The 25,270-nt window shown below is 35.6% G+C and overlaps 3 protein-coding genes and 1 pseudogene across 5 annotated transcripts in view; 2 read left to right on the plus strand and 2 right to left on the minus strand.

Annotated features, from left to right (window-relative positions):
- LOC139982753 (uncharacterized) overlaps positions 1-25,270 on the minus strand; it is a 162,779-nt gene that overhangs the window by 114,427 nt on the left and 23,082 nt on the right. The gene's annotated exons all lie outside the window — the stretch shown is intronic.
- LOC139982742 (uncharacterized) overlaps positions 1-25,270 on the plus strand; it is a 101,970-nt gene that overhangs the window by 17,225 nt on the left and 59,475 nt on the right. For all 3 annotated transcript variants that reach the window (XM_071995818.1, XM_071995819.1, XM_071995817.1), the window contains exons 4-10: positions 322-1,856; positions 7,364-7,581; positions 9,840-9,916; positions 11,007-11,071; positions 11,421-11,540; positions 12,916-13,112; positions 16,530-16,606. In XM_071995818.1, the coding sequence (XP_071851919.1) occupies positions 322-1,856; positions 7,364-7,581; positions 9,840-9,916; positions 11,007-11,071; positions 11,421-11,540; positions 12,916-13,112; positions 16,530-16,606 (2,289 nt within the window). The remainder of the gene's footprint in view (positions 1-321; positions 1,857-7,363; positions 7,582-9,839; positions 9,917-11,006; positions 11,072-11,420; positions 11,541-12,915; positions 13,113-16,529; positions 16,607-25,270) is intronic.
- On the plus strand, positions 17,210-20,832 carry LOC139983485 (uncharacterized; annotated as a pseudogene).
- On the minus strand, positions 21,115-24,718 carry LOC139983480 (uncharacterized). Its single transcript, XM_071997046.1, has 4 exons — positions 24,486-24,718; positions 22,631-23,858; positions 21,751-21,996; positions 21,115-21,457 (listed from the first exon to the last, which is right to left on the minus strand). The coding sequence occupies exons 2-4, from the start codon at positions 22,795-22,797 to the stop codon at positions 21,142-21,144; spliced, it is 729 nt and encodes a 242-aa protein (XP_071853147.1). The 5' UTR covers positions 22,798-23,858; positions 24,486-24,718; the 3' UTR covers positions 21,115-21,141.

Raw genomic sequence — 25,270 nt, forward strand, 5'->3', positions numbered from 1 at the left:
ATATATATATATATATATATATATTTATCTATATATACATATATATATATGTATATATATATATATATATATATATATATACATACATATATATATATATATATATATATATATATATATATATATATATATATATATATATATATATATATATATATACGTATGTCAAGTTTTCTTAATGATAACATGACATTATATTAGTCGTTAACGAATTATTATAATTAGTATCATTATTAACCAATTTTATGTTAGTCAAATATAATATACCTAGAAAAATAAATGTTATAAAGACTACCTTTTTTTCTATTATTTTGAGAACAGATAAGACATGTCTGTTTGTACGATACCTCAAGACATTTTACAAACAACTTTACAGCAAGATCCATCCAATACCTTATATCCGTGAAAAGCTTTATTGTGTGAATGACGTTTTTGTAGAGGGTGGTATTGAAATGCACGGAAGAGACAATAAAGAAAGCGAACGTCCATTAACAGGAAATAGAAGGGAAGCCGTAAAACTAAACTCTTACCGTGATGTATTTAATGATGACATAATATCTTCAAAGCGAATACTGTTAGAGGGCGATCCTGGTTATGGTAAGTCAACGTTTACATTACAAGCCGCTTTTGACTGGTGCATTGCATCTGATTCATCTCCATTGAAAGGTGTAGATATCTTTATCTTGCTTCCACTAAGACTCCTCGGCGGTATATTTTCGATTTGTCTCGCGATCAAACTGATTTTGATGCCAGGGGAATCAAAACTAACAGAGGAAGACATAATGGAAATTTTGTTAAACAGCCGTGTAGTGCTGATTTTAGATGGGTATGATGAGTATCCGGACAAAGATATCTTTGATCAATCAGAAATCATGAAAATCATCTCTGGTAATATGTTTGCGAACTTTAAGGTAATCACATGTACTAGGTCGGCATATTTACCCGATAATCTCGACGTGGAGACAGTGAAAGTTCGTTTGACAGGTTTTGATGATAATGCAAGGGATGATTACATCAGAAGAGCTGTTGCTGTTAATGATAATAAAGCGGCAAGGAGAATCAATGATCTACTCACTAAAAGTCCTGTGTTAAGCGACATTTGTCAAGTACCTCTCTTCTGTGTGATGTTTGTACATATCTCATACGAAGAAGAAAGCGTGGTGTCGTTGGCGTCTGTAACCAGTTTTTTTAGTCACATTCTGACGTGCTTTTATGCGCATATGAGGATCAAAACGGGTCACGCTAGAAAACCAAATGACCATTCTGTCATTCCAGATTATCCAAAGCTAAATAAACTATTATTTGATGCTCTTACTGGAAAGAATCAGCAGATTGTTTGGCAGAAAAACTATTTCAAGAACAATGTTGGCGATGTATGTTACAATGAACTTATCACAATAGGTATCCTAATTGAAGACGACATTCTCAAGGTAAATTATAAACCCGGGATGGCGGCGGTTCCTTTCTTTCAGCAAATAACTGTTGTCAGATTTTATCACAAACTATTTGCTGAATGGTACGCAGCCAATTATCTTTCAAAGTGTGCCGGGAGAATGTTTCCTCTTTGGCTTCGGAACAAGTTCAAGAAAATAAACCCTGTTGATCTACAGTTTGTATTTAGATTTGCTTGTGGACTCAATAAGAAAGCTTCATCAAGAATCATCAAGTATCTGAAAGGAATGAAGGACGGGCAATCTTTCGCATCACTATGTTTCTTTGAACAAGTTGGTGAGCCTGATGACGTAGTTGCCATTGTAAAAGATTTATTAACAGGAGGCGTGACGATCGGATCCACTGATAGTAGACTCCTTCAAAGGTCAACAATACAGATTCTTGACATTGCAGCTAAAAGCGACGTAAGTATTTCCTTTATTACTAGTGTCATATCATTTAGCAATATTATACTTAACAACGTTGATATGGTTGAATTTCAGTATTCGTGCGAGCAACATTCAGTTAAACTTATTTATATGTTTCAGGTTAGTGATGATATGAAACTAACTAATATATCATATTTTATTACCCACCCCCCCTCCCTCACAATCAATAACAGTGCCGTGCGAAAGGTAACGGGCTTAATCCTCAGCCTCGCATCTCGTCAGCCGGCGGAAACGACACACTATTTTTCTTTTCTCTGCATTCAGCCGGGGTAGAATTGGACAACTTCTATGGATGCCCCCATCCCCCTTTGGCTACCGCATAAAATATTTATTTAAAAATCATGGGTTAGGGATACTTATATAAAAGGAATGCATATTGTAAGTTCAACTTAGACGTAAGCATTCGAAAACTCATTTTTTTATCTGTGGAGTTACCTCTAATTACCCCTATATAGGAAACTGTTTAATGACCCTGGGGCACTAGCTCTCCGTTATACAATTTAATTGCCAATGGCAATCCCATACAGTTTCTTAACCCTACTTAAATATTTCTGAAAATTGCATTATTCTAGTCGACTCTATTATACACTAGAGTTTACTCTATTACATTTTAAACTGACTCTTGTTTATCTTGTTGTTTGTTTCGCCAGCCAGCTCGTGTATTTTTTTTAAGTTCAATCTGGTGTTGATTGTAGCAGCACATATGCACTCACGCTGTTACAAGAACTAAATATAATATTAATTTCAATGCAGTATGTACGCAGTGATAGGGAAAATTTCAATAAACATACGATACCTGGTTGCAGTGACACGCTACTGGATAAAGGTGTTTCAAGAGCATTGCACCTAAGTCGATATTCAACCATTACTCTGAAATAACGATCAGAACGTAGTTTCTAATACTTATCGCTATTATATCGGCGTGTATTACATAAAACACAGCGAAAAGAGTGTAATCTGACCGACAAGTAAGTAACCAACAATCCCAGTCCACCGAAAACTACCGTCGTTTGAAGATATTCATGGTCAATTCACTCTGTATGTATTTCACATTTGACGTCTTCAATCCATCCTGCCCCCGACACGGAGTTACAAGATACATTACTGTGAGATTATGAACCATACTGATTGTTCTAACTAATCATTGGTAGTCCTTTGAAGTTACGTTATCAACTATTAGACCACCAATTATCACCTTCCGGTTGATACTTTAATTACATGCGCAAGCACTCTTTACAAATATAAATTAATAAATGATGTAACGAGACTTTAACAAAATAGTACGGTATATCATTAAAAACTGTCTGGAAAAACGATGTGTCGAATGGATGCCTATTTTGGAACAGACAGCAGATTTGCAAAGCGTTTTCGATGATGCTACATGAATAATCTATATTTCAAAGTGACACACTAGGCTGTAGCGGTAGGCCAGGATGCACAACCTACTTCAATATCAGTAGTACGGCAATATGCTTTGAAATATGACTAACAATATTAACATTGGCAGCTGATGACCGATATGAAAACTAGCTTTTCTTGTATTCAGGATACAGATTGAACTCTACCGGCCAAAGATAACGGGATTCTTATTTCTTATATTCAACGTGGTACACTTACAAGCCGTACATTAAGCAGGCGCCGGGCGATGTTTACCCCCTGGTCGCCAAATTGTGCGTTTGGTTTGCCTCTATAACATCTTCCTAGGCGACAGTAAACTTTCGTTAATGGCGTCTGGTCATTTACCAAACGTTCCCCAACCTGAAGGTTTAATTTGCAGTGAATCTCAAAAATTACGAAATACAACGGAGGCAAATATATTAGCATGATATTTTAAGTATGAGCAAACAGTGCAAACATACAATATGCATTAACCACCTTTGCGCACGGCCATGTATGCAGTTAGCGACACACTTAAGTCATTGGAGATTTCTTCGAGACTCATTGATTAATAGTTACGTATGCCCTTAAGCCAATTTACAATTGCCAACATCCTCTCCTATTTTTAATGAGGCAAAACGCACATATGCATGTTATATAATGGGCTGGTCGGTGGGAGATACGTAGATTATAAACAGCCCGGTCGCTGCCCGCCTCCTACGCCTATGGCTATAAATCCTTATTATATCCATACGTAAACAGAGGATAACAGATATGCTAGTGTATACCAAAATCCACTGTTCCGTTTTAATATTTATTGAGAAACACAAATGATCAAAATAACATTGCTAAAGACAATACAGCGGCAAATATTATAATGTTACGCGACGCCTCACAAACTGGGTTCTTCCTTCCTTCATAAATATAATTGTATCCTCTGCATCGTTGTTGTCGTTTCTATTTTCAATGTTGTGATTTGCCGATGTTTTCTGTTCTCGTCAAGTCCATGATAAATTAAAATAACGATTATGCATCTTAAGAAATTATTTGAAAATAGCCATCATTCCTCCAACCCAGCCCCCTACCAGATGGCTTTCTCCAAGAGACGGATGATGACTTCCATATGAATATGCGGATCATAAGGTACGAAATACGCCTATTATATAATATATTAGTCATAATTATAGGTAAACATTAAATGCAATACTCCTATTAGAGACCATATAAGTCCACCCGAATGTTCTCCTGCAAGAAAAGTGCCAGAAAGCAGTAGGAGAACATCTTTTGTTTTGATATGTTATCAATCATGATATGATGTTGTGTCTTGCATGTTAAAGGCGCATGAATGAAAATTCATATGGTGCAAAACTTGGGTCAATTGAGGCAATTTTAGTTACCATTAGGCCTACCAGGAGCAGCGTCATAAATTGTTAACTAATGAATGAAAAGGTTTGTATACAAGATAAGAAAAAATTCAGGCTCTGATAGCAAAAAATCTACATGGTCATGATAAGAAAAGTTGTCTCACGTGTGGCCACCATGTAAGCTATCCAGTGATGGGTAGCGTTTAGCTAGTGTGAACTTCTATTTAGAATTAGAGACCACGTTACTTTTGTTATTTAGTGTTTAAGTCAATGGGGCTTTAATGGGCGTATGCTACTACCGTTAGTATTATATGTATGTAACAGATAATTTTGCTGCTCTCGCTGTGCGTCGTATATGAATATACTCCCTACTTGTATTTGTGCGGTACAACCGTAGAACAAAATAAATTCTACATAACAATCCTAAGATATTGAGAAACTGATTACTGCATTAAATACGATAAAGATTATACTCAGAACAGTGGCATGCTAACAAGCCGGTTATGACGAATATGTGATAACTATGACTGAGTATGACAGAGACGAGAATTCAAACATGCAGTCAGTATATGTGACTATGCCCGAATCATAACAAAACGTTGATACACAAAACAATGATAAATGCGAGCAAACACATTGTATGTGGCAGTATGACATCATGGTACACATTGACTTGACTGGATTCCTCTCAGCTTCCAGAAAGTATCGTCGACGATCTCTTCGTCCCATTCTAACTTGGTATAGTCCTATTTCAAGATAAACGAGTATGAGCTTCCTCTTCCGATTTTCAAGTACTATAACCACGATTTTGCCCTCCGTGTATAAAATGGTATACTGTTAAGACGTTTCTCTCCATTTAAATGACTTTATAGGATATTTGAGTTACAAAAGGATACATTGTCCGATTCTCCCGTAAAATAATGTATAGCATATTGGCATTAAAATAAGAAAAAGCAATACGATATCCAGCCTCAAAACTTCGAAAATATATTGAAATAAACAATTTATGGTATTAATAATATTACAGAACTTTGTGTCGCATTCCTCTATCTCTCCGACACTCAACTCTCTCTATCTCAAGTCTGGAGGCATATTCCCCAGTCTATACTTTCTTGCTTACACATGATCTCCTCCTATGCCATGATTTCCCCGTCACCCATTCCACAATTTCCCTTCGTTCACTCCCTGTACGGTCATATGTTACCTTTAACCACCAACCATGCCCAAAAAGGGTTTAAAACGTACCCTAACAACAACAAAAAAAATAAGGGGAGGAGTCTTCTAACATTTATTAATTATAAAATCCGCATTAATACCTTCTTCCCCCTCTCCCGGATAATAAGTAAGACTGTTACGAGCTTGGTACCTGTTTTATAAGAAAATTTAAGGCCAACACCCTATGGGAGAAACCGCGTGACAGGTGGACTATAATAGACGGGCAAATTATTTAAAGTCAATATTAACCAACCTACAAGAGTTGGTGAAAGAAACCTTAAAGATATGCGTTGACAAGTGAGAAAGTTAGAAATAAGAAAGAATCATAAAAGAGAGACGGAGTATGGTAAGAACAAAATCAAGCAATTCTAACCAGTAAACACCCTGGTTACATTATTTTCTTGTTTCCGGTAAAATATCTTCCCTTCCTTAAGTTCCCATCCATCGTCTATATATAAAAAAGGAACTGTTTATTTAATTAACGATGTTAATCTAAATAGATCACTTCGTTAATATCATGATTCCGTTCATGATTCCGTTTATAAAAATATATCGATTTGAATAAAAAGATGATAAAAATAAGTTAATCGGAGTCAATATGTCAAGTGTCTCTAATAGTTAACTACTCAATACTATACTTTATCTCACGTTCAAACAGTTAACCTTCTAAGTGAGTAACATGCCACTGCAAAAATGTATTAAACTATTGCATGGACATACTTATATAGCAAGCAATCTGATCACATTGCTATGACATGTTGTTTGAACCGTATGTCTAATAATTGTTTTTCTCTCGTCAAACTAAATATATCAATACAATCATTGTCAAGTTTTGTAATAAAATCGCTGATCACTCTGGAAAATAAAATAAAACCTTTGTTTGCATTGGGTATTTCTCTAAGAGTATGTACAGGTGACATATTTCATATGCATTATTTTGATTTACTTATTCTAGAAAATATGTCATATGAAACATGAATAATGCCAGCTTATCATTGATTGTAGCAAGTTCAGCTCGATTTCTCATCCAATTTAGAAGAACAATGATCAATTATATCTCATTGACACAATGTGGGCTTTAAAACTTACGACGATAGGTTCTATAACGTATCCGTAAATTCGATTCCAAGTCATTTAAATAATGGATTTTGTGCAATTAACGGAGTTATGATGAGTAAAGAAATCAACTATTATGTGCTTTTATAACTATTTTTTGATATAAATTACTTAAATAAATCATATCATTTTTATATTGGGAACATTTTTTTGGGGTGATAAACTTAAAAGTTCGCTTATATGTCATAAGAGTTACCGCATTTCTTAAGTTTTTTAAGCTGTCCTCTTTTTCCCCTTTGAAATCGACGAAAACAATATTTATACACGCCATCTTACCCTGTGGCATCAAATTGAAAGCAGCCGCAAACCCAAACAACTTCTTGTTCAAGGGTACTGCTAACATACTTTAACCATAGAGTTAAAATCACCATGATGTAATTCGATCTAAAACGTATTGTTTGTTTCCGTCAGATTCCCATTACCAGTGTGTGCCTTGACAAATCTTTCAAGGAGATTGAAGAAGATGTTATTGTACTTCACTCTGGACGCAGATTGAACCAATTATTGACCGTAGAGAAAATACACATCGAGACAGAGCAAGTAAATGTGGATCCAAGGATACTAACCGAGGAAGACGTTACGAAGATATTCCGTTATGGGCTACGTTCTCAACACTTAAAGGAGCTGTCGTGAGTATACCTTTGTTTAACGTGACTGGTTATCGTTAGAATGTTTGTTTGATTGATATACGCAACGTCTTAGAACTCAAAACGTGGTATATGTATGTTACTAGTGTTACGGAATAGCAACATAAACATTATACAAAAACTTAAAATAGCGCCTTGAGAAGAGTTGAGATCCTTGCGAGATGAGTTTCGATGAATGTTACTATTGTCAAACCGATACTGGCCAAAAACAATCAGCGTGTCCAACTAGTTGCTGAATATATACACACACAGACGCCAAAACAACCTTATATATATATATATATATATATATATATATATATATATATATATATATATATATATATATATATATATATATATATATATATATATATATATATATATATATATATATATATATATATATATATATATATATATATATATATATATATATATATATATATATATATATATATATATATATATATATATATATATATATATATATATATATATATATATATATATATATATATATATATATATATATATATATATATACTGAAAACACCTTGGACAGAACTAGTTAGCAATGGCAGAATTATGCAGCAGACAGACATAAACAGAATAAGTGTAGAGATACGGAGACGCAGATAGAATTCTATTGGTCATATTATGAGAAGGACACAGGAAACCATGCAAGAGTAGCAATGGAATTGGTACCAGAAGGAGGAGGAAGGTTGGCAGACCCAAGACGACTTGGAGGAGGACAGTAACTAAAGAGAGAGACAAGAATGGCTGGAGAAGCTGGTCCGATGTGAGAAGAGCTGCAGAAGATCGACAGGGGTGGAAAGAGAGCATCTTGACCTTATGTAACAGACGTTACGGAGAAGATTAAGATATATATATATATATATATATATATATATATATATATATATATATATATATATATATATATATAAGAACTGCATTGTATGCTTCTGAACACAGGAAAAGCAATGAGACGGTTTTCTGGCGGTGATATTGATCTATATCTTACTTGCGTGAATATCCAAGCAATTATACCAGTTCAGCTTTGTTCTGGATGTTTCTGGCGTATTCTCGTTTAAAGATTTGTAACTTCGAAGCACACATTATGTATGTTTCTGGCATTTCGCAGGAATTTTTCTCATTTTGCATTTATCATACTGTTTAAACTTAGTACATCAACATAGTTGTATAGAATAACTGACATTAACGAAACGTTAGCAACTCATTAGATGTCATCAACAATAACATTTAGAATATGCTTATCTCTAAACTATACTTTTGCGAACTGAACTCCGTCTCAACATTAATGGATGTTAGTCTATTATAATCTTTGTACACAATAATCAGAAACTTGACGACAGTTAAGTCTACATCAAAATGCCGTTATCAAGTCAATGGTAATGCTTACGTTTCTTTTTCAACCGTAGAGTTATTGTCCATGCTTCTTGAATTTCTTTAAAAAATAAACAAACTGGGTGGTTATTACTTAATCCGTCTCTTAAATAATACTCCACGCGCAGCATCGTCACTGGCATATACTGCGAGTTTGAACGTACATTGTGGATAACTTCCGCCACACGAATCAACCGACATACTCACATCATCAGCTTCCCGTTAAATACTGTAGCATCGTTTGGTTTAGTATTTAAATAGGTATTTTATTTAAAGGTAAAATAACGCACCTGCATATATGGGAAGGATAATCACAATGTGCTTTTTCATAAGTTATAGTTGCCTATCACAGGTGCCTAGTATATTATCACTCGAACAACAGTTCAATAATACAACTTGGAAAAACCTATAGCTATATATTTTCCTCGTTGGGAGTTTATCTTTAGTGTTCCTAGGTCAAAGTGTACGGGGCCTACGGTATAAGCAGATAAAGGTGTTTCTGCGTTTGTAACGCGCGTAATCGGGTTACACAGGACAAACATAAACAATAACATGTAAGGGCACCTGTCAGAAGTATAAGGTTGAGATAAGTATATAATTCTACATGAACGCGTGTATAATCCTTGCTTCATTGCGCAATTTACAATGCACTTATATAACATTTATCACTCTTTATAACAGTCAAGCCACGCAGTCTACACCAATGGGCTAATGCGAAACTTGGGTCTTACCAAACGGAGTCTCCGGGGATTCGCAAGTAATTGGAAGGTTAATGGTGTCTTGATAAGGTTGAAACACTCATTTTTCATCTGTTCGATAGCTTAACTCATATCTTCATTTCTACTCAAAAGGTTCGCCGGTTGCACGTTGCCTCTCTCCTTCCCATCGGAGTCACTTCATATAGGCATGAGTTCAAGGGACATTAAAGGTAAATCAGCTTTGTTTGTAAGGCAGTTTATAAGTGAATCCTAATATTTAGATATCCTTTCCCGGATCATTGATGGACATTAAACAAGTAAACTTTATCCATCTGCCTCCAATAATTTGATTTCATTGTAATGAGCATATGAAGGAGATTTCTTCCTCTAGTTTCCTATGAGTTTTCTATGAGTTTAATTTGACGAAACGTTTAATTACAAACTGACTTCATAATCTTTGCGCTATTTTGAAATCAATATATTTGTCTGGTAGCTAGAATTGTTAGTTTTTTCCAAAATGTTGAAAATGTTACACAATTCATGATCAAAACAAGTCATTATAGCATCCCGTATCGTAAATGCATGTGTTCATTTTCTTGTTAATTAATTCGGTGGTACTTTGAAAATCTGACATAACGTAGTGATTGACTTTATTTCTAATTTCAAGCTAACCATATGTATCAGATTTTAATTGAGGACTAATTATCAAGAAGATCATGATATCCTTAGTAAGCTTTCGAATACCATATTCCAGAGCACATCTTTGATCACCTCCTTCATATAATGCATCAAGACTCATTTAGTCAACATAGGCTTTTAGGCAATGGAATATATATGGATATCTCGAGTTAGTAACAATATACTGAGATGGATCTCCATATAACAGTGTGGATTATGACTTACATTGCCTATCAGCCACAAATCTTTACAACTGCGATTTGACATTCTGGAATGATGTGTCTTGTAGATATGTGTGATACCTAGATAGCTATTATATTTTTGGGGGTTAAATGTATCAAGACAACGTTTTTTTTTTATAAATTACGTTTAAGCGTACACATATTCGAAAACGTATTTTAAAAATGTTGAAGATTGCTATCAGTTCTAGTAGTTAGTAAAGTTACTGTTGTAAACATGTCTACGTCTTAAAAATTCTGAAGGCAATGTCTATTGGTTGATGGATGTGGTTAGCGGATTAACTCAAAAGAGAGAATTATGCGGAAATGACTCATCCATTAAACATTCACTTAGGTGATCGTGAATAATTACATTAATGTTGTCTACGAGTACTGATTGACCATGTACATTATTTCCATGTAGTCTGTTGGAGCCTATTGAACCGTGAAATTGAATTTCTAATGAATGTTCAATCCGGCCAGTTTGAGGTAAGTGTACTCAGAAACTGGTTGTCATAATGTATACATATTATTTATTTGTCTTCTTGATATATAGTTGGATATTGGCACAATAGTTTTCTTTTTCTGGCATTTATTTGGTTCTTCTCCTAGGCTACCATAGCTTCTATCTTTGCGAGTTGGTAGCTGATAGTATTTAAACTAAGTATTAACAATATAATAACTATAACAAAAAGTTCACGTTATGTATTATCAATGGTATTTTAGAACAAATGTAGCGTTTCATTTCTACATTATTTCTCTATTTCTTATTACACCCTTACTCCTTTATTTCAAAGCTGAAATAACTTTTAAACATATTGATTCATTACGGTCTCAGGTTAAAGATAAGGAATCTCTGCGTCGACTTTGTTCAAAAGATGTCTTTATCAACGAAAATGATCACTATTTACAACAATGTTTAAGCATCATATCCGTACAGACCGCATCATATCATAACGTAAGTCGATCCACGTCCTTAAAGTTATTACTGTTATTCTTGTTTGACACCAATTTCTTTTATCTGGATATGACTATGTGGGTTGATTGTGCGTATTCACTTTCTTATAATCACATTATGTTATTTATATGTAACTCGAATTCACACAGCGTTGTCTCACCATTTAGTCCGTCTTAATGTAGTATATAATGAACATTTTGCAAGTCGTAACGATCAAATATTTCAACTAATTATGAATTAACTCTTTTTCTTGGGGGTGGGTGGAGTGGTGACTAACATAAAAACATCCCCATACATTACTAAACTAATTTTTGATGAGTTTCAAACAGAGCACTAAATAAGTCAAACTGTAACTGTTGTCCTTTTTCTTCTCTTTGATTTGCAATTAAGTTACGAGATTAAAATAAAAGCAAATGGATGGTTTCGTAGGTTCGAACTTGTTATTGATGAATTAACAATCTATGGACTCTCGTTTCATTAATCAGTTTAAATGTGTTAATGTTATAGATAGGTTCGACGAGCGACACGTAATTGATTTATTGATTGATGCGAAACGTGGATATTTCAGCTTGGTTAAGAAACGTAAATTATCTGTCAGTACATACACAAGTTTATATAAATAATTGTATCAATGAAATGTTATTCACCATATATTTAAACGATTATGAAACCGGCATCACGAATATTTGTTGCGTAATTCCTTTAAATGGCTTTAGCTGTAATACGTGTATTATTGCTAATACAAAATAGAACCATCGATTCATGCTACAACAGTCCACTGAAAAATTTCTATGTTCTTTCTAAATTTGTTTACGGTCATCACCAGCAAAACAACAGCAACACTATAGACTGTATCCCACAAGTTTGCTTATAAATTGTGCAATAATTTCATATACGTGTTAATTTCAGTCTCAATAGTAATATAATTTCAGCCATACTTGGTTTCAAAGATTGTTTCGTTGTTTGTTTTATTACTTTAATTGATTATAACACACTCACCCTTAAGTAACATCATTCACTACTGTCACAGTATGAAAAGTATATGTGTATGAGTAAATTATAATATTCAATGCCAACATTATGTATGTAAACCTGGATAATCGTATATCGTATACTATTCTGTGTGTGTTATCCTCAAGAACTGTTTGTCGTATACTTTGCTAACGATTACAAAGTTCTTAAACGTTTGGTCTAAGTTAAAATTATGTTGCCCTCTTTTCTAAAGTTGTAATTAAGAAATACTATTATATGATATGTCAATGCTTAGAGAGAAATTTAAGCCTTTCGGGGTGCTTATCGATCAGTGTATATACTGAATTGAATATCCTGTAATCGTTACTACAATAATTATGTTAATTGTTTTCCCTTCCTTCAGATTCCCATCTCCCGTCTGCATCTGAAAAACGCCTTCAGTAAGATTGACGCTGGTAACATCATCCTCCATTCAGGGCTACGTCTGCCATGTCCTGCTACAGTAAAACAGGTGGTAATAGAAAGAAGAGAAATGACAGAGACAGAATGTTTTGACATAATGATGTTTGTACAACAGTCACATATGTTGGAGGAGATAGAGTGAGTCCCATATCAACACGTATCTATAACAAGAAACTAAAGCAAAATACAGGAAAAAAAACATTCGTAGAGAGTTTAGTATCCTTCTAATGGTACATATAAAACAAGGAGTAATACTACGTAATGTGTGTGGTTACATTAATTATATACACGTTGTCTAGTTATTTCACATTCTCTTCTTCCGGTTTCTACCCATTTTCGTTTATTCGAAGAATTTGAGCTACGGTCTGAATTCAACTGGACATTGTGTAAGATAACGTCTAGGTATTGACCATTCGTGACAAACGCTTGAAACATAGTTTAGGGCTTATTCCGAACAAAATGTCACCGTAGAGGAATGCAATGTGATTTGCTTGTCATATTTCATCTGATTTAACACAAAGATTACAGCAACTACTGTAAATATGAACGCTTTGCACCAAAGTAAAAAACTGGATCGTGCTGATAAATCAGTAGCATGTGCTGTTAGGATTACAGTAAGAACTAAGGGTATGTTTAATCCCAACAAATCCCTACAACTTGATTTGCACATGAATTACACATATCCTTTTTTCTTACTTTAAACTTAATAGCACATGCTACCGATTTATCAGCACGATCCAGTTTTTACTATTGTACAAGACTTATACATTTACAGTAGTTGCTGTGTTATAAGTGTGTTTTGGGTGCACATTTTAAGGTTGCGGTATATGGTTCCTACGCGGATGGTTCTCCCGGTTACAATCCGGTTTCGATTTCCCATCTTGTGTGAGATATTGTCAGTGACGTAGAACAGCACTATTAAAAGCGACGGGATGGAAAACCTGGACGGCTTCGATATTCACTGGATATTTCCTTTTTTTTTCTTAGCTCAAAATGTTGACTCATAGGCTATTTACATTTTTTTTTTAAATTTCAACTTATCATTTTCAAACTTTAACTGTGTTCAAAAAGATAACCTTTTACCGAAACTTCGGATTAATTGGTCCTTTTTTTTCTATAATGTTCCTTGTAGTTTTAAATTCCAGGTAAGTTTTGGTGAACACGCCGTAGTTTCGACAATATGTGTGAAATAACCCTCAGTTTTAGTGGATTATTTTACAATTTAATTTACAATTCTCATCTTTTTCATATGAAGAGATTTCTCATGCCAATTAGTTAAACTTTCATCATCATCATCGAAAAGGTACAATGCTCACGGTGCATCTAATGGAGGTTAATAACAGCATTATATCTGATTAAGGATTTTGGAATAAGTTTTGAATGAACGGTTTAGTCCAGAAAGAATAACGATATTATTTCTCCATATGAAATTAAAATATTTATCTTAGACCTTTGTCAGAATTAAATTACTAAGAATATGACACAGAAAACACAAGGATATTCCACGTTGAATACTGTTATGCGATATGTTATGACTAATGAAAAGAAAACTTGTTAACCGGTGCGTTATCTATGTTGTGTAATGAATACTGCTGTTTGGACATTGAAACTCAACAACAGGCAAGAAATAGAAGGTACACCTCCATAATACCCCCTCTCCCTACACCGTCTGTCTACTTCTTTCCTTCCACTGGGTAGTGACAGTAGAGAGACATAACCATTCCAAGAGACGAATGCCATCTGGCATTGTCGGTTACTCGCTGAGGATAGGAATGTAGAATAAAACGCTGTTGTAAATCTTCGGTTTCCATTGATTGGCTTCTTTCTTAAATAATATGCAACATGTACGGATTTGGAAGATAAAACTGCAGCATGTCACCCGAATCGCCATCGAGAAGAGCAGTAAGACAGGTGGTGACTATTCACTGAATAGCGGAGTTGTGAACATAAAGGCCGAGAACGATTAGGTTAATTACTGAAAAGGAAGGAAACGTGGTATGACGTGCTCTGCGCTAACACTTAACTTTAACCTTGCTATTGTATCATTATCTGATGTCACGATTGTTTAGCTGTCACAGTTATTATGTAATACCAAAGGAAACCCGGAACTTCAGTTAAGTGATGGATTCAACAATGTTTAACAACATTATCCATTCCAATGTTGATCTACAAATAAGCAAACCCATGCAATGTATCGCACTGTACACGCTGTACATATAAATAAATTGATTCCAACTTTCCTGTATATCTTAGACAGTAAATATTTAAATACGAAACATGAAAAAAATTCGAACATACAGGTGAAAATAAAACATAAAAATTAAGACTTAAACATCAGAATGGTAAAAAACCAATGCAAAAACAGAAGAGTGTCAAAATATATTGAAACAAGTTTCTGATCATTTTTAATACACTGCTATATAAAAGAAGCGGTAAGTAGCAGTGTACGGTAGCCTTGATAGACCATTACAAGGGGTTATTGCTATGGCCAGATCCATAAATATGGAGTGATTGATATATCTGAACAAAGCTTTGCAGCACAGGAAATGGGTAAGATGCGGCCACCGTAGGCTGGTTTTCTTTTAAACACGACTACATCGTACTATAATGTAGCGTTATCAATACGATTAAAATCTTTACCACCCACACTCCTACTCCAATACAATGCATACAACCACGAAGTGTATATCACTGAATAATTAAACACAATAAAGTATAGGACTATCAATATTAAAAATATTGAACGTTAGGATACAATACTAATACAATATCGGTTTGATCCTCTGAACTTGATAAGAGCAGACAGTATAATTAGCTGTTCCTAAACAACACACTTGATTCTCTTAGATTGGACATTCTGTTGGCCAACGTTTAATTTGCTAAGGAAGTTGAAAATGATAGACAGGTAAACATAACTAAGAGGAAAGGCAGGACTACTGTTAGGAACACAGAGAAGTAAATGTGCATTATGGCGATTTATAATACGATACCCTTTAAACGAAATGTGCATGACAAGTAACCACAATTTTTCGATTTTACATCTCTTTAAATAAATGTATGTATGAAATATAACATTACCCCTCCCCAATGGAAGCTTTTAGCGACTCCAAGGCTTCAGTGTGGGTTGTTTATTTGGTGCTGGTTCAAACTCTTACTTAGAAACCGATGGAAACTATTGTACAGTTTTGTTTGCTTAATATCTATACTTTAGTAAGGTATGATGTAATCACCCAATATTTCCTTTAGAAACTTTCTATCTCATTCACCTTACTTCGGTCTAGGATAAGTATACATGTATACTGATCACTGATTGCACTGATAAGACCCTGCGTGATGCAATCTTGTATTTGTAAGGAACCACCTAAGCATATTCCATAGTATTCCCTTGACGATTCATAACAAGCTATAGTGTAAAGCGATTCTTATTTGCATGTTACATGAACATTTAATACCTAATACAACGAACGGTTCAATAAGTTTAACACAGATGTGTTGTAATGAGTACAGTGTTAATTTGTAACATTTTGCTCGTTGTTCTTCATTTCTACTACAAAGGTTCGATGGTTGTCTGCTGCCTCTTACCTTCTCTTCGGAGTCAATTCCTGCAAAGATGCAATCTAGAGCCATTAAAGGTATATCTATATTGTGTAATGTATACAGTGTTTATTTATTATTTGTTGACCGGACAACTCCCCCCTGGACAAATACCCCCTGGAAATTCCCACCCAGACAATTGACACCCCGGACAGTTCCCACCCCAGAAAACCCCCCTGACAATTCCCATCCCGGTTAATTTCCCCCAGGACAATTACCCAAGCTTGAAAAGCTTAAATAGCAAAACGACTGTATTTTAGGAGACCAATACACTTTCTTGTTCCGCGTGCATTGTGTATACTATAGCTAAACTGACACAATGATAATATTTTGGGCGTCAAATTTGGTAAATTTGAAGAAAAATAGATTAGGCGCGCTTAGCGCGCACTAGCTGCATTGATGCCGTAGAAATTAATTATTCCTTCCACCTGCATGTTAGCTAAATAACCTAAACGTTTCCTGCGCACTTCGCGCGCACTATAGCTGCATATGTGTCCGGATAGACTTTTCTTTGTCTTTTTTTTTATTCCTTGCTAGAGGCAAAAGGAATGTATGCAGCCACGCATGCGTGTGTGTGTGTGTCTGTCTGTCTGTGACGCCTCTTGTAATCACGTTAACTAAACGATGCAAGATCTGATCGGTCTCATACTTGTTGGGTAGGTTACCCATAGTAATTAGATGGTCCTTATCGTTGTTGGTGCCAATCTCATTAATAAGGAGCTTTAGATTGCACGACGCGGAGTAGTGCAACGGGGAAGTTAACCGACAGTGTACGTCTTCGTACTGACTCCCCGTCCTGTTGATTTTGTGCTTTAGATCTGTACGACGGGGGAATTGGCAGTCATGTGACCAATAAGAATCATGTAACCAAGAAGAATCATGTGACCAATCATATCACAGAGACGAATAGCAACCGTTGCTATGGTGTATGCACAAAAGTTTACAGCAGACGACATACACTTATACTTTACAGCAGACGACCGTAGTGCAAGATTTGAAACGATGGCAAACCTTCATAGAGTTCGTGAAGCAATTACTCTTGGGTATTTAACAGATTTATTAGACGACGACGAATTCATGTTGCTATACGATAACAACAAACCGTCAAACCCTGAATTCCAATATTATGATTACGACCCCTTCGATTTGGAAGATTATAACGATGATGAATGCAACGCATACTTCAGGTTAGTGACGCAACTTAGGCTATGCATTAACGTTTAGTATTATATAGACTTAGGAATAGACCTAATTTCCGATGATTAAGTTGCACATAGGCAAAGACTAACTCCATATATACTGTTATGGAGGTTTATAAAACATACCGTAATATTAATAAACCCAGTCTTGTTTAAAGACAGGCTGGATTACCTCCTAATCGACACATAGATGTACCCTAGGCCTACAAATAAAAATATAGGCTAATGGGCATACATTATACTCCGAACGTGACATCAGATTCACTGACTGTGACTGCAGTTGCTGGGGCTTCTCAGCAGTCAGTCCTACACCAGGCCAGCAATACGACAGTTGTTTTACGCCTTGTGCCGCCGGAATTACTGCGCACTGCAGGGTTAGGAACCATTTTGTAATGACGCAGTGTGCTTTACACTGTGGGTATGGATGCGTGCAATGTTTTCCTATTGGTTACTGGAACAGAAAGCGTAAATTGTAATATCAAAGTTGAGATTCTGAAAGGTCCCACCTGTGCAACCTTCAGGGGTTTTTCTTGTAATAAAAATCTCAATTCGAACTTTTATCTGATGTGGTAACCACTTCTGCGAAAAACATTAAATCATTTTATTTCCATGATTCTAATTAAGTGCAAAGCCTGTCATGTTTTTAAATAATACACCCCTTAAGTCAGGAAAAAAAGGGTTGATATTGAAATATTGCTTAACTTTATTCATCTTCGCTTTTTAGGTTCAAGAAAGATGATCTCTATAGATTGAAAGATGCACTTCAAATCCCGGAGAGAATCAAATGTACAAATGGATACCGTGTCCAAGGATTGGAGGCCATATGCATTTTGCTATCACGATTTGCATATCCATGTAGGTAAATATTTTCAACTTATGCCTTACCAAAGACTTTAAAATAGAACTTGCTGCCGTCTCGTTTCTTGCCAAGCATATGAGACAGGAATAGGATGCCATGGGACGGCATCTTAAACCGTCAACACTATACAAACATTCAACTTATGTGTAGGCCTATGCTGAAGTTTCGTCATCACTGTTGTACTTTACCCATTGATGTATGCATGGTTTTCCTTTAATATATAAATTTAAATGTAGGACCACCATTAGGCATTAAAAAACTAGAGCACCAATGGTGCAGAAGCTCATACCTTTTAGGGCACCCCAAAAATTAAGGACAAAAATATATTAGGGCCCAAACATTTTTAGGGCACCAATTTTTTATGGGCCACAAAAAATGTTTAGGACCCACAATTTTTTTTAGCCTACTTGACCTTTTTTATTCCAAAAACTTTTCTGCAGTTGTTGATGGGATTGTAGGATTTGCTTGTTTCCACTTTTGATATGGATAGTGACAGATGACACATCACTACAAAAGCTCATACTAGAATGCTGGTGTGAGCTATAAATTAGTTGCCAGGTCTGTCATATGAAGAAATTGTGAGTTGTGAAAAAAAATTGTAAGGAATCACAAGGGACATGTGTGTTTTTTTCTTTGCTGTATTGGTGTCCTAAGATTCCACCTTTCTCATTTGTAGTGACCCGCAATTTCTTTAGTATTTTATCTCTTCTCTGGCAGGTATGGGGATATGGTGAAGAATTTTGCCAGAGATGTACCACAGCTCTGCACAATTTCCACACACATGATTAACTTTGTGTACAGCGAACATTCATATCTTGTGGAAACTTTGAACAAGTTCTGGCTCTCCTCAGAACATCTTATGAGTTATGCATCAGCCATTCATGCCAAAGGAGCCGCACTGAAGAACTGTTGGGGGTTTGTAGATGGTACAGTCCGTCCAATTTGCAGACCGAAAGAGTACCAGAGGTTATGTTACAATGGTCACAAGAGGGTACATGCATTGAAGTACCAATCTGTTACAGCTGCCAATGGTCTAGTTGCCAATCTTTTTGGGCCTATAGAGGGAAGGCGACATGATTGTTTCCTCTTGCGAGAGTCTGGCCTCTTGACTGAATTGGAACATAGGTCATATGATACACTGGGGAATACTTTATGTATTTATGGTGACCCTGCATATCCATTGAGGGCCCACTTACAAGGCCCCTTCAAAGGTAACCTAACAAATGACCAAAAGCTGTACAACCATTCAATGAGTAGTGTGAGAGTTTCAGTCGAGTGGGTATTTGGGACATGATTAATTTCTTCAAATCAACAGATTTCAAAAAGAATCAAAAAATGGGACTTTCAGCCTGTGGTAAAATGTACATAGTTTCAGGCATACTTACCAATGCACATACTTGCTTATATGGTAACTCAACATCACAATTTTTTGAATTGGAGCCACCCACATTAGAGCAATATTTTCAAAGGTAATTTGGGGTCTGCTTAGACCAGCAAAATATAATTGTTAATTATGGTCTAATATGTCTGTTACATTTGAAATGCAGGGTTACTCAGTCTTATTTGTTTGTAAAAATACAAAGTATATTCAATGTAGTTTCACTCAAATATAATTTTTCCAGTTAAATATAATGTACAATATATATATATATATATATATATTTATATGTTTAATATAATAACAAATTATAAAGAAATTCATAAGATAAGGGCCATAAACCAAGTGATTCTGAAATAATCTTGAGATTACATTGGACAGTTGGTATGGTCTTTGGTGACTCCATATTGGACTGTCTTTATGTCCTCTGGTACCCTCTTAAAACTAGAGCCCAACTTAGAGGAATATTGGTTCTTGCTTAGAGGAATTTAAATTTAAATGATGCATTTGGGCTTGGATCAAATGACCATGTCATGTTTTGTTTGAAAACATTTCCCTACCCAATTCACAACTTGTCTCAAAATATCACCAGTTTCCAACCTTTGGTGAATATAATGATTCAAAATACTAGTTTTTTACCACTAATTGATCTTTGGTGACATTGGATCACATGACCGTTTTGTTCGAAAACATTTCCCTACCCCATTCACAAATAACAGTCAAACATATAGTAGGATATCCATTTTGATTGAGAGAAGCGTATCATAGCACTGAAACACAGATAATCACTTTAAAATGTATTTTTGAATAATCAAACATTAATAAATCTCAGAAAAATGGGAAAATGCTGCATTTTGTATATTTCTTGATTGTCTTTCATTTTATTTTTAATTTACATGCATGTTTATATTGCTTTAATTACAGATATATGACATAAGCTCAATTTGCGTCAAAAATTGACATTTTGTGAAATTTAGGTATTTTCTGTTGAAAACACAATAAGTCAACCATACAAAGTTCATACTTGGTATAATGAATATATGATCCCTATTGTTTTGGGAGAGGTCATCTGAGTTAAACCATTTACGAGCAATTTTGTACAAACTTGTTTTGGGGACATTGGTAGGAGGTGGGAACTTATTGTTTATTATTACCCTTCATCGATTGCATGAACATCATTAGCATGTTTTGCATCTGCTGCTGTTGTTGTGCGAGGTGTTGCTCCATTTGTTGTTGTTGCTGCATAAATTGTTGTTGTGTCTGCTGTTGCTGTTGTTGAAAGAGTTCAAATCGTCGATCTCTTTCAGCTTCGTCCCTCTTCACCTCTGCTCTTCTCATGGCGAGCTCTTCCTTCCTCATCTCTCTTTCCAACTCCATCTTTTGATGCAAAAACTGAAGAGCATCACTCCCACTGTTTCTTTTTCTTGGCGTATTTTCTTTATCTGCAAAATGCCTATGACAAAACAAGATAAAGGTACATCGTGAATGTCTTCAATATGACAGACCTGGCAACCAATTTTTGAGACAGAATGAATCCATGCAATCATGCTTGTGTGTGTGCACATGTGTTTATCTGTATGTATGTATGTGACACTGCTTGTAAACAAAAGATGCAGGGTTCAACCCCTGTAATACTTTGCAAATTCAGCTGAGGTCAAATATTGAAAACTTTTTTTTCTGAATACCGGTATACCAACCAACCAACCCCATTTGAGGTAATCAATTATCTTTTTATGAGTCTCTCACCTCTTCCTTGTCTCCACAAACGATTCACAGGCCCTCTTCTGGACCTCTTGTCCATCGAGGCGCCTCTGCTCCTCTTCACTAGCATTGGTGGTCTTGGGGAGAAGCTCTGCATCATCTTCTTGGTTGGCCAAGTCTTCCAGAAGCACCCTCAACTCCCTTTGGCTTTCCGTTTCCTCAAGGCTAATGCCTGAAGCCCTCTTATCTTGAGAGTTGTTCTTCTGCACCTTATTCTTGAGGCTGTTGTACCTATGATTAGAATGAAAAACCAAATTAGGAATGTATTGAATCGAAAGAATAAGTGAATCGCCCAGAGGAACCCATCCCATAAAAAAAGTCCCTGGTCAAAAGGTAAACAAACCCTCTGATTGGCTCAAAAGATAACAATCTCTTTCTGGCCACGCCCCCTATATATCTTGTACACTTTTAACAATGAATATTCATGACCTATGGAAAAAAAACCAATGATGCAATCAAAGAATCCAGACGGGTCTACCCTTGCGATACGTGCTAAACATCACCTACGTCTCGTCTCGCACATGTCTGTACATGAAACGGAACCACTGAAATTACTGGGGTTAAACCAAATTATAGTCTTAAGTTAAGAAATTGTGAAAATGGAAGGCAACTATGTTCGTCTTGGTACAAACACAAACTTATGAGGGCTATATGAGGGCTGTGAGCTACATGACAGTACAGTATATAGGAAAGAATGCAATGGAAGGTAAAAAGTGAAACATAAATTACATAGGAACCACCAGCACCACCAATTGAAATCCCAATTTTTTGGGAAAATGTAATTATTTAGTATGCTGGGAGGATTTTTCTTTTTCCTCTACGGTATTGTAGAGCATGAATTCAGCTTCTAGCCTCCTTAACATACCTGTCTCTGACAGCCCTTTGGTCCACCTTAAAGGACTGTTTTCTCAATTCGGTGGCCACTCCAGACCACACCTTGCCTCTTTCCAGACTGCCCCTTCGGAACTGAAATGGGTTTTGCAAGGCAACTTCCTTGCAAAGAATTACATCTTTTGCCTCTGTCCATTTCATGAAAGTCCTGAAATAGATTTAGAAGTGTATTTTGAGATTTATTTAATATTATATTACAGCCCAATAGAGATCAATTTTAACTTGATTTCTCGAAAACAAAATGTCTGATATGCATCAAACCTATAAGTATTCTTTATCTTTGTCAAAAATTAGAATGGTACTTTCCTTGTTTTTCATTAAAAAATCCTCAAAGCTGGTCCAATTTTCTGACAATCATAGATGAACCATCTTACTGTAGATTTTGCTGGAAATCATTTCTAGCATACCTCTATCAGTGCATAGCACACACACAACATTTGAGCTCTAAACTGATTTATTTTTAAAATATGGTACTCTGATTTTGTTTCTCAAACAGGAATATGTCATATTTATGATGGTAAATGGGGTTGTATTTCCAATGGTAGAAAACATTGGAAAAATGTAAGAAATAAACACAGTCTGCTTGTTTACAATAAAGCATAAAAAAATCCATACAAGACTATTAGACAATCCATACAAAACAGTACTGCATGTAGCAGTTACATTTACCTGATTCTGTTTACTTTATCGTTGATATCGCATGTCAACATTGATTAGGTGCTATAAAATTGAATTTTGGGACCAGTCATGTGCGGTTGAGTGGCCAGTACAGCCTTTCAACAATTAATAAAAATCCACACACTTGTTTTTCATAACCATTACAACCCTGGAGCGTAAACACAAATACTTGTTTTAATTGGAAATCTATCATAATTGGTAATTATGTATGTATATTAGATCCACCTGCAAGCAGGAACTCACGAAAATGCCTCAATGGCTTATCAAAGCCGCAAGCTGACCGAAGTCAGTGTCTTACATTCATATTTAAAGTCCATGATTATGAATTGTTAATTGTCAACAACTCTGTAACTGGACGACATACACTAATCTTGGAGTGACTCGAACCGGGGACCTTATGATTGAAAGGCACCGGCGTTAACCACTGAGCTAACACTCCACTTATACCTGCTGCTACTACTAGGTTTCTTTATTGAGGAACTTGAACCCGCTGAAGCTTCATTACTATCTGAGTTGACAGCAGGCTGTTGAAATATGATGGAAAAAATCAATCAAATATATAGTAACTCAAAGCAAAATATCCTCTGAAGTATGTCACAGTGGATTTGTACGCAATGTATATAAAAGATTGTGATGTTTCACTAATTTCGAGCAATCTAACACTCTAAATTATGCACAGTCTTTTCTGCAGCAGAATTCTTCTATTTTAAGAGTAGCTAATCATATAATACGAAAGAACAGGCATCAATCGTAAGTTGTGTTTTAAGCCAGGCTGATTCCATAATGGTGTTTAACAACCCAAATATGCATTATTGGCAAAAATAAGTTGGTTTTTGAGGTGGTATAGCCTTTGCCCCATATTTTGCGGGATGATTTTATAGCTGACATAGTACAGGATTGCTTGTAAACGGTAGTGTGAGGGCTGACCCACTACACTCAGCCAGCTATGCCTAGGTCCTAGTTTAGGCCAGATGTTAAATTGTATGTTAGGCTGCCGCTACTTCAACTTATCGATGTGAAAGTCTGTAGTGTAACCACCCAACAACAGTCAGAATTGAGGAGTATAATTAGTATACACACTGGCAGTACGTAAATTCCGAGCCATTTTATACTTAAACGTCAAATTTCGAATAGAAATACCAAGAACTTACTGAATTTGTAAGCTCGATTAGCCCAAATTGTTCGTCCATCTTGACAATAACAACAAAATTGTGACGTCACATGTTATCGAAGTTGCCGTTTTCACGACAACGGGAAATACCCTGGACACCCGGTGTAAAATTTCAGGGACAACGGGAAGTCGACGTAGACGCATGCGCATAACACATACGTGTCGTCATTTCGTTGTAGAGAGCTCCGCGTCGTGAAATCTAAAGCTGCCTAATATTCATAAGTGCACGGACGGATTCTGATGCTGATGTAAACCGTACCGCACTGCGCGTATACGAGAGCAATATTTGTTCCCACGATACTGAAAACGGAGAAATTTTACACAATTTAGATTTTTTATAAAGAATATACATAGTATAAAATAAAGCATGAAATAATATTTCACAAAATAGAAATTCATTAAATCAATGAGATTTCAAACTGGCGAGCAATCGACCACCAGCTTCACTGGGACTCGAACCTGCCTGGACCTTCTGCTTATGTGCAGGCTCTCTTTTCCCTCTTATATTGGAAGACGAGCCTACTGGCTCACCCATTTGATATATATTTACAAAGTAGTGTTTGTTATCTGATAAAACTTTTAAAGCTTTTAAAGCCCCACATGCAATTAATGATATAAAAAAAAATACGTATTTAATGAATCAAATAAATGAAAGTAATATAGTGATATAATTGTAGGCTAATTCTGAATGATAAATGTATCTATTGCATTAAGAGAGCACTCTTCCCAGAGTGACAAGTTCGAAAAACTTGTTAAAATAGTTAT

The sequence above is a fragment of the Apostichopus japonicus genome, chromosome 16 (assembly GCF_037975245.1).
Source record: "Apostichopus japonicus isolate 1M-3 chromosome 16, ASM3797524v1, whole genome shotgun sequence".
NCBI classification, from domain to species: Eukaryota; Metazoa; Echinodermata; class Holothuroidea; order Aspidochirotida; family Stichopodidae; genus Apostichopus; species Apostichopus japonicus.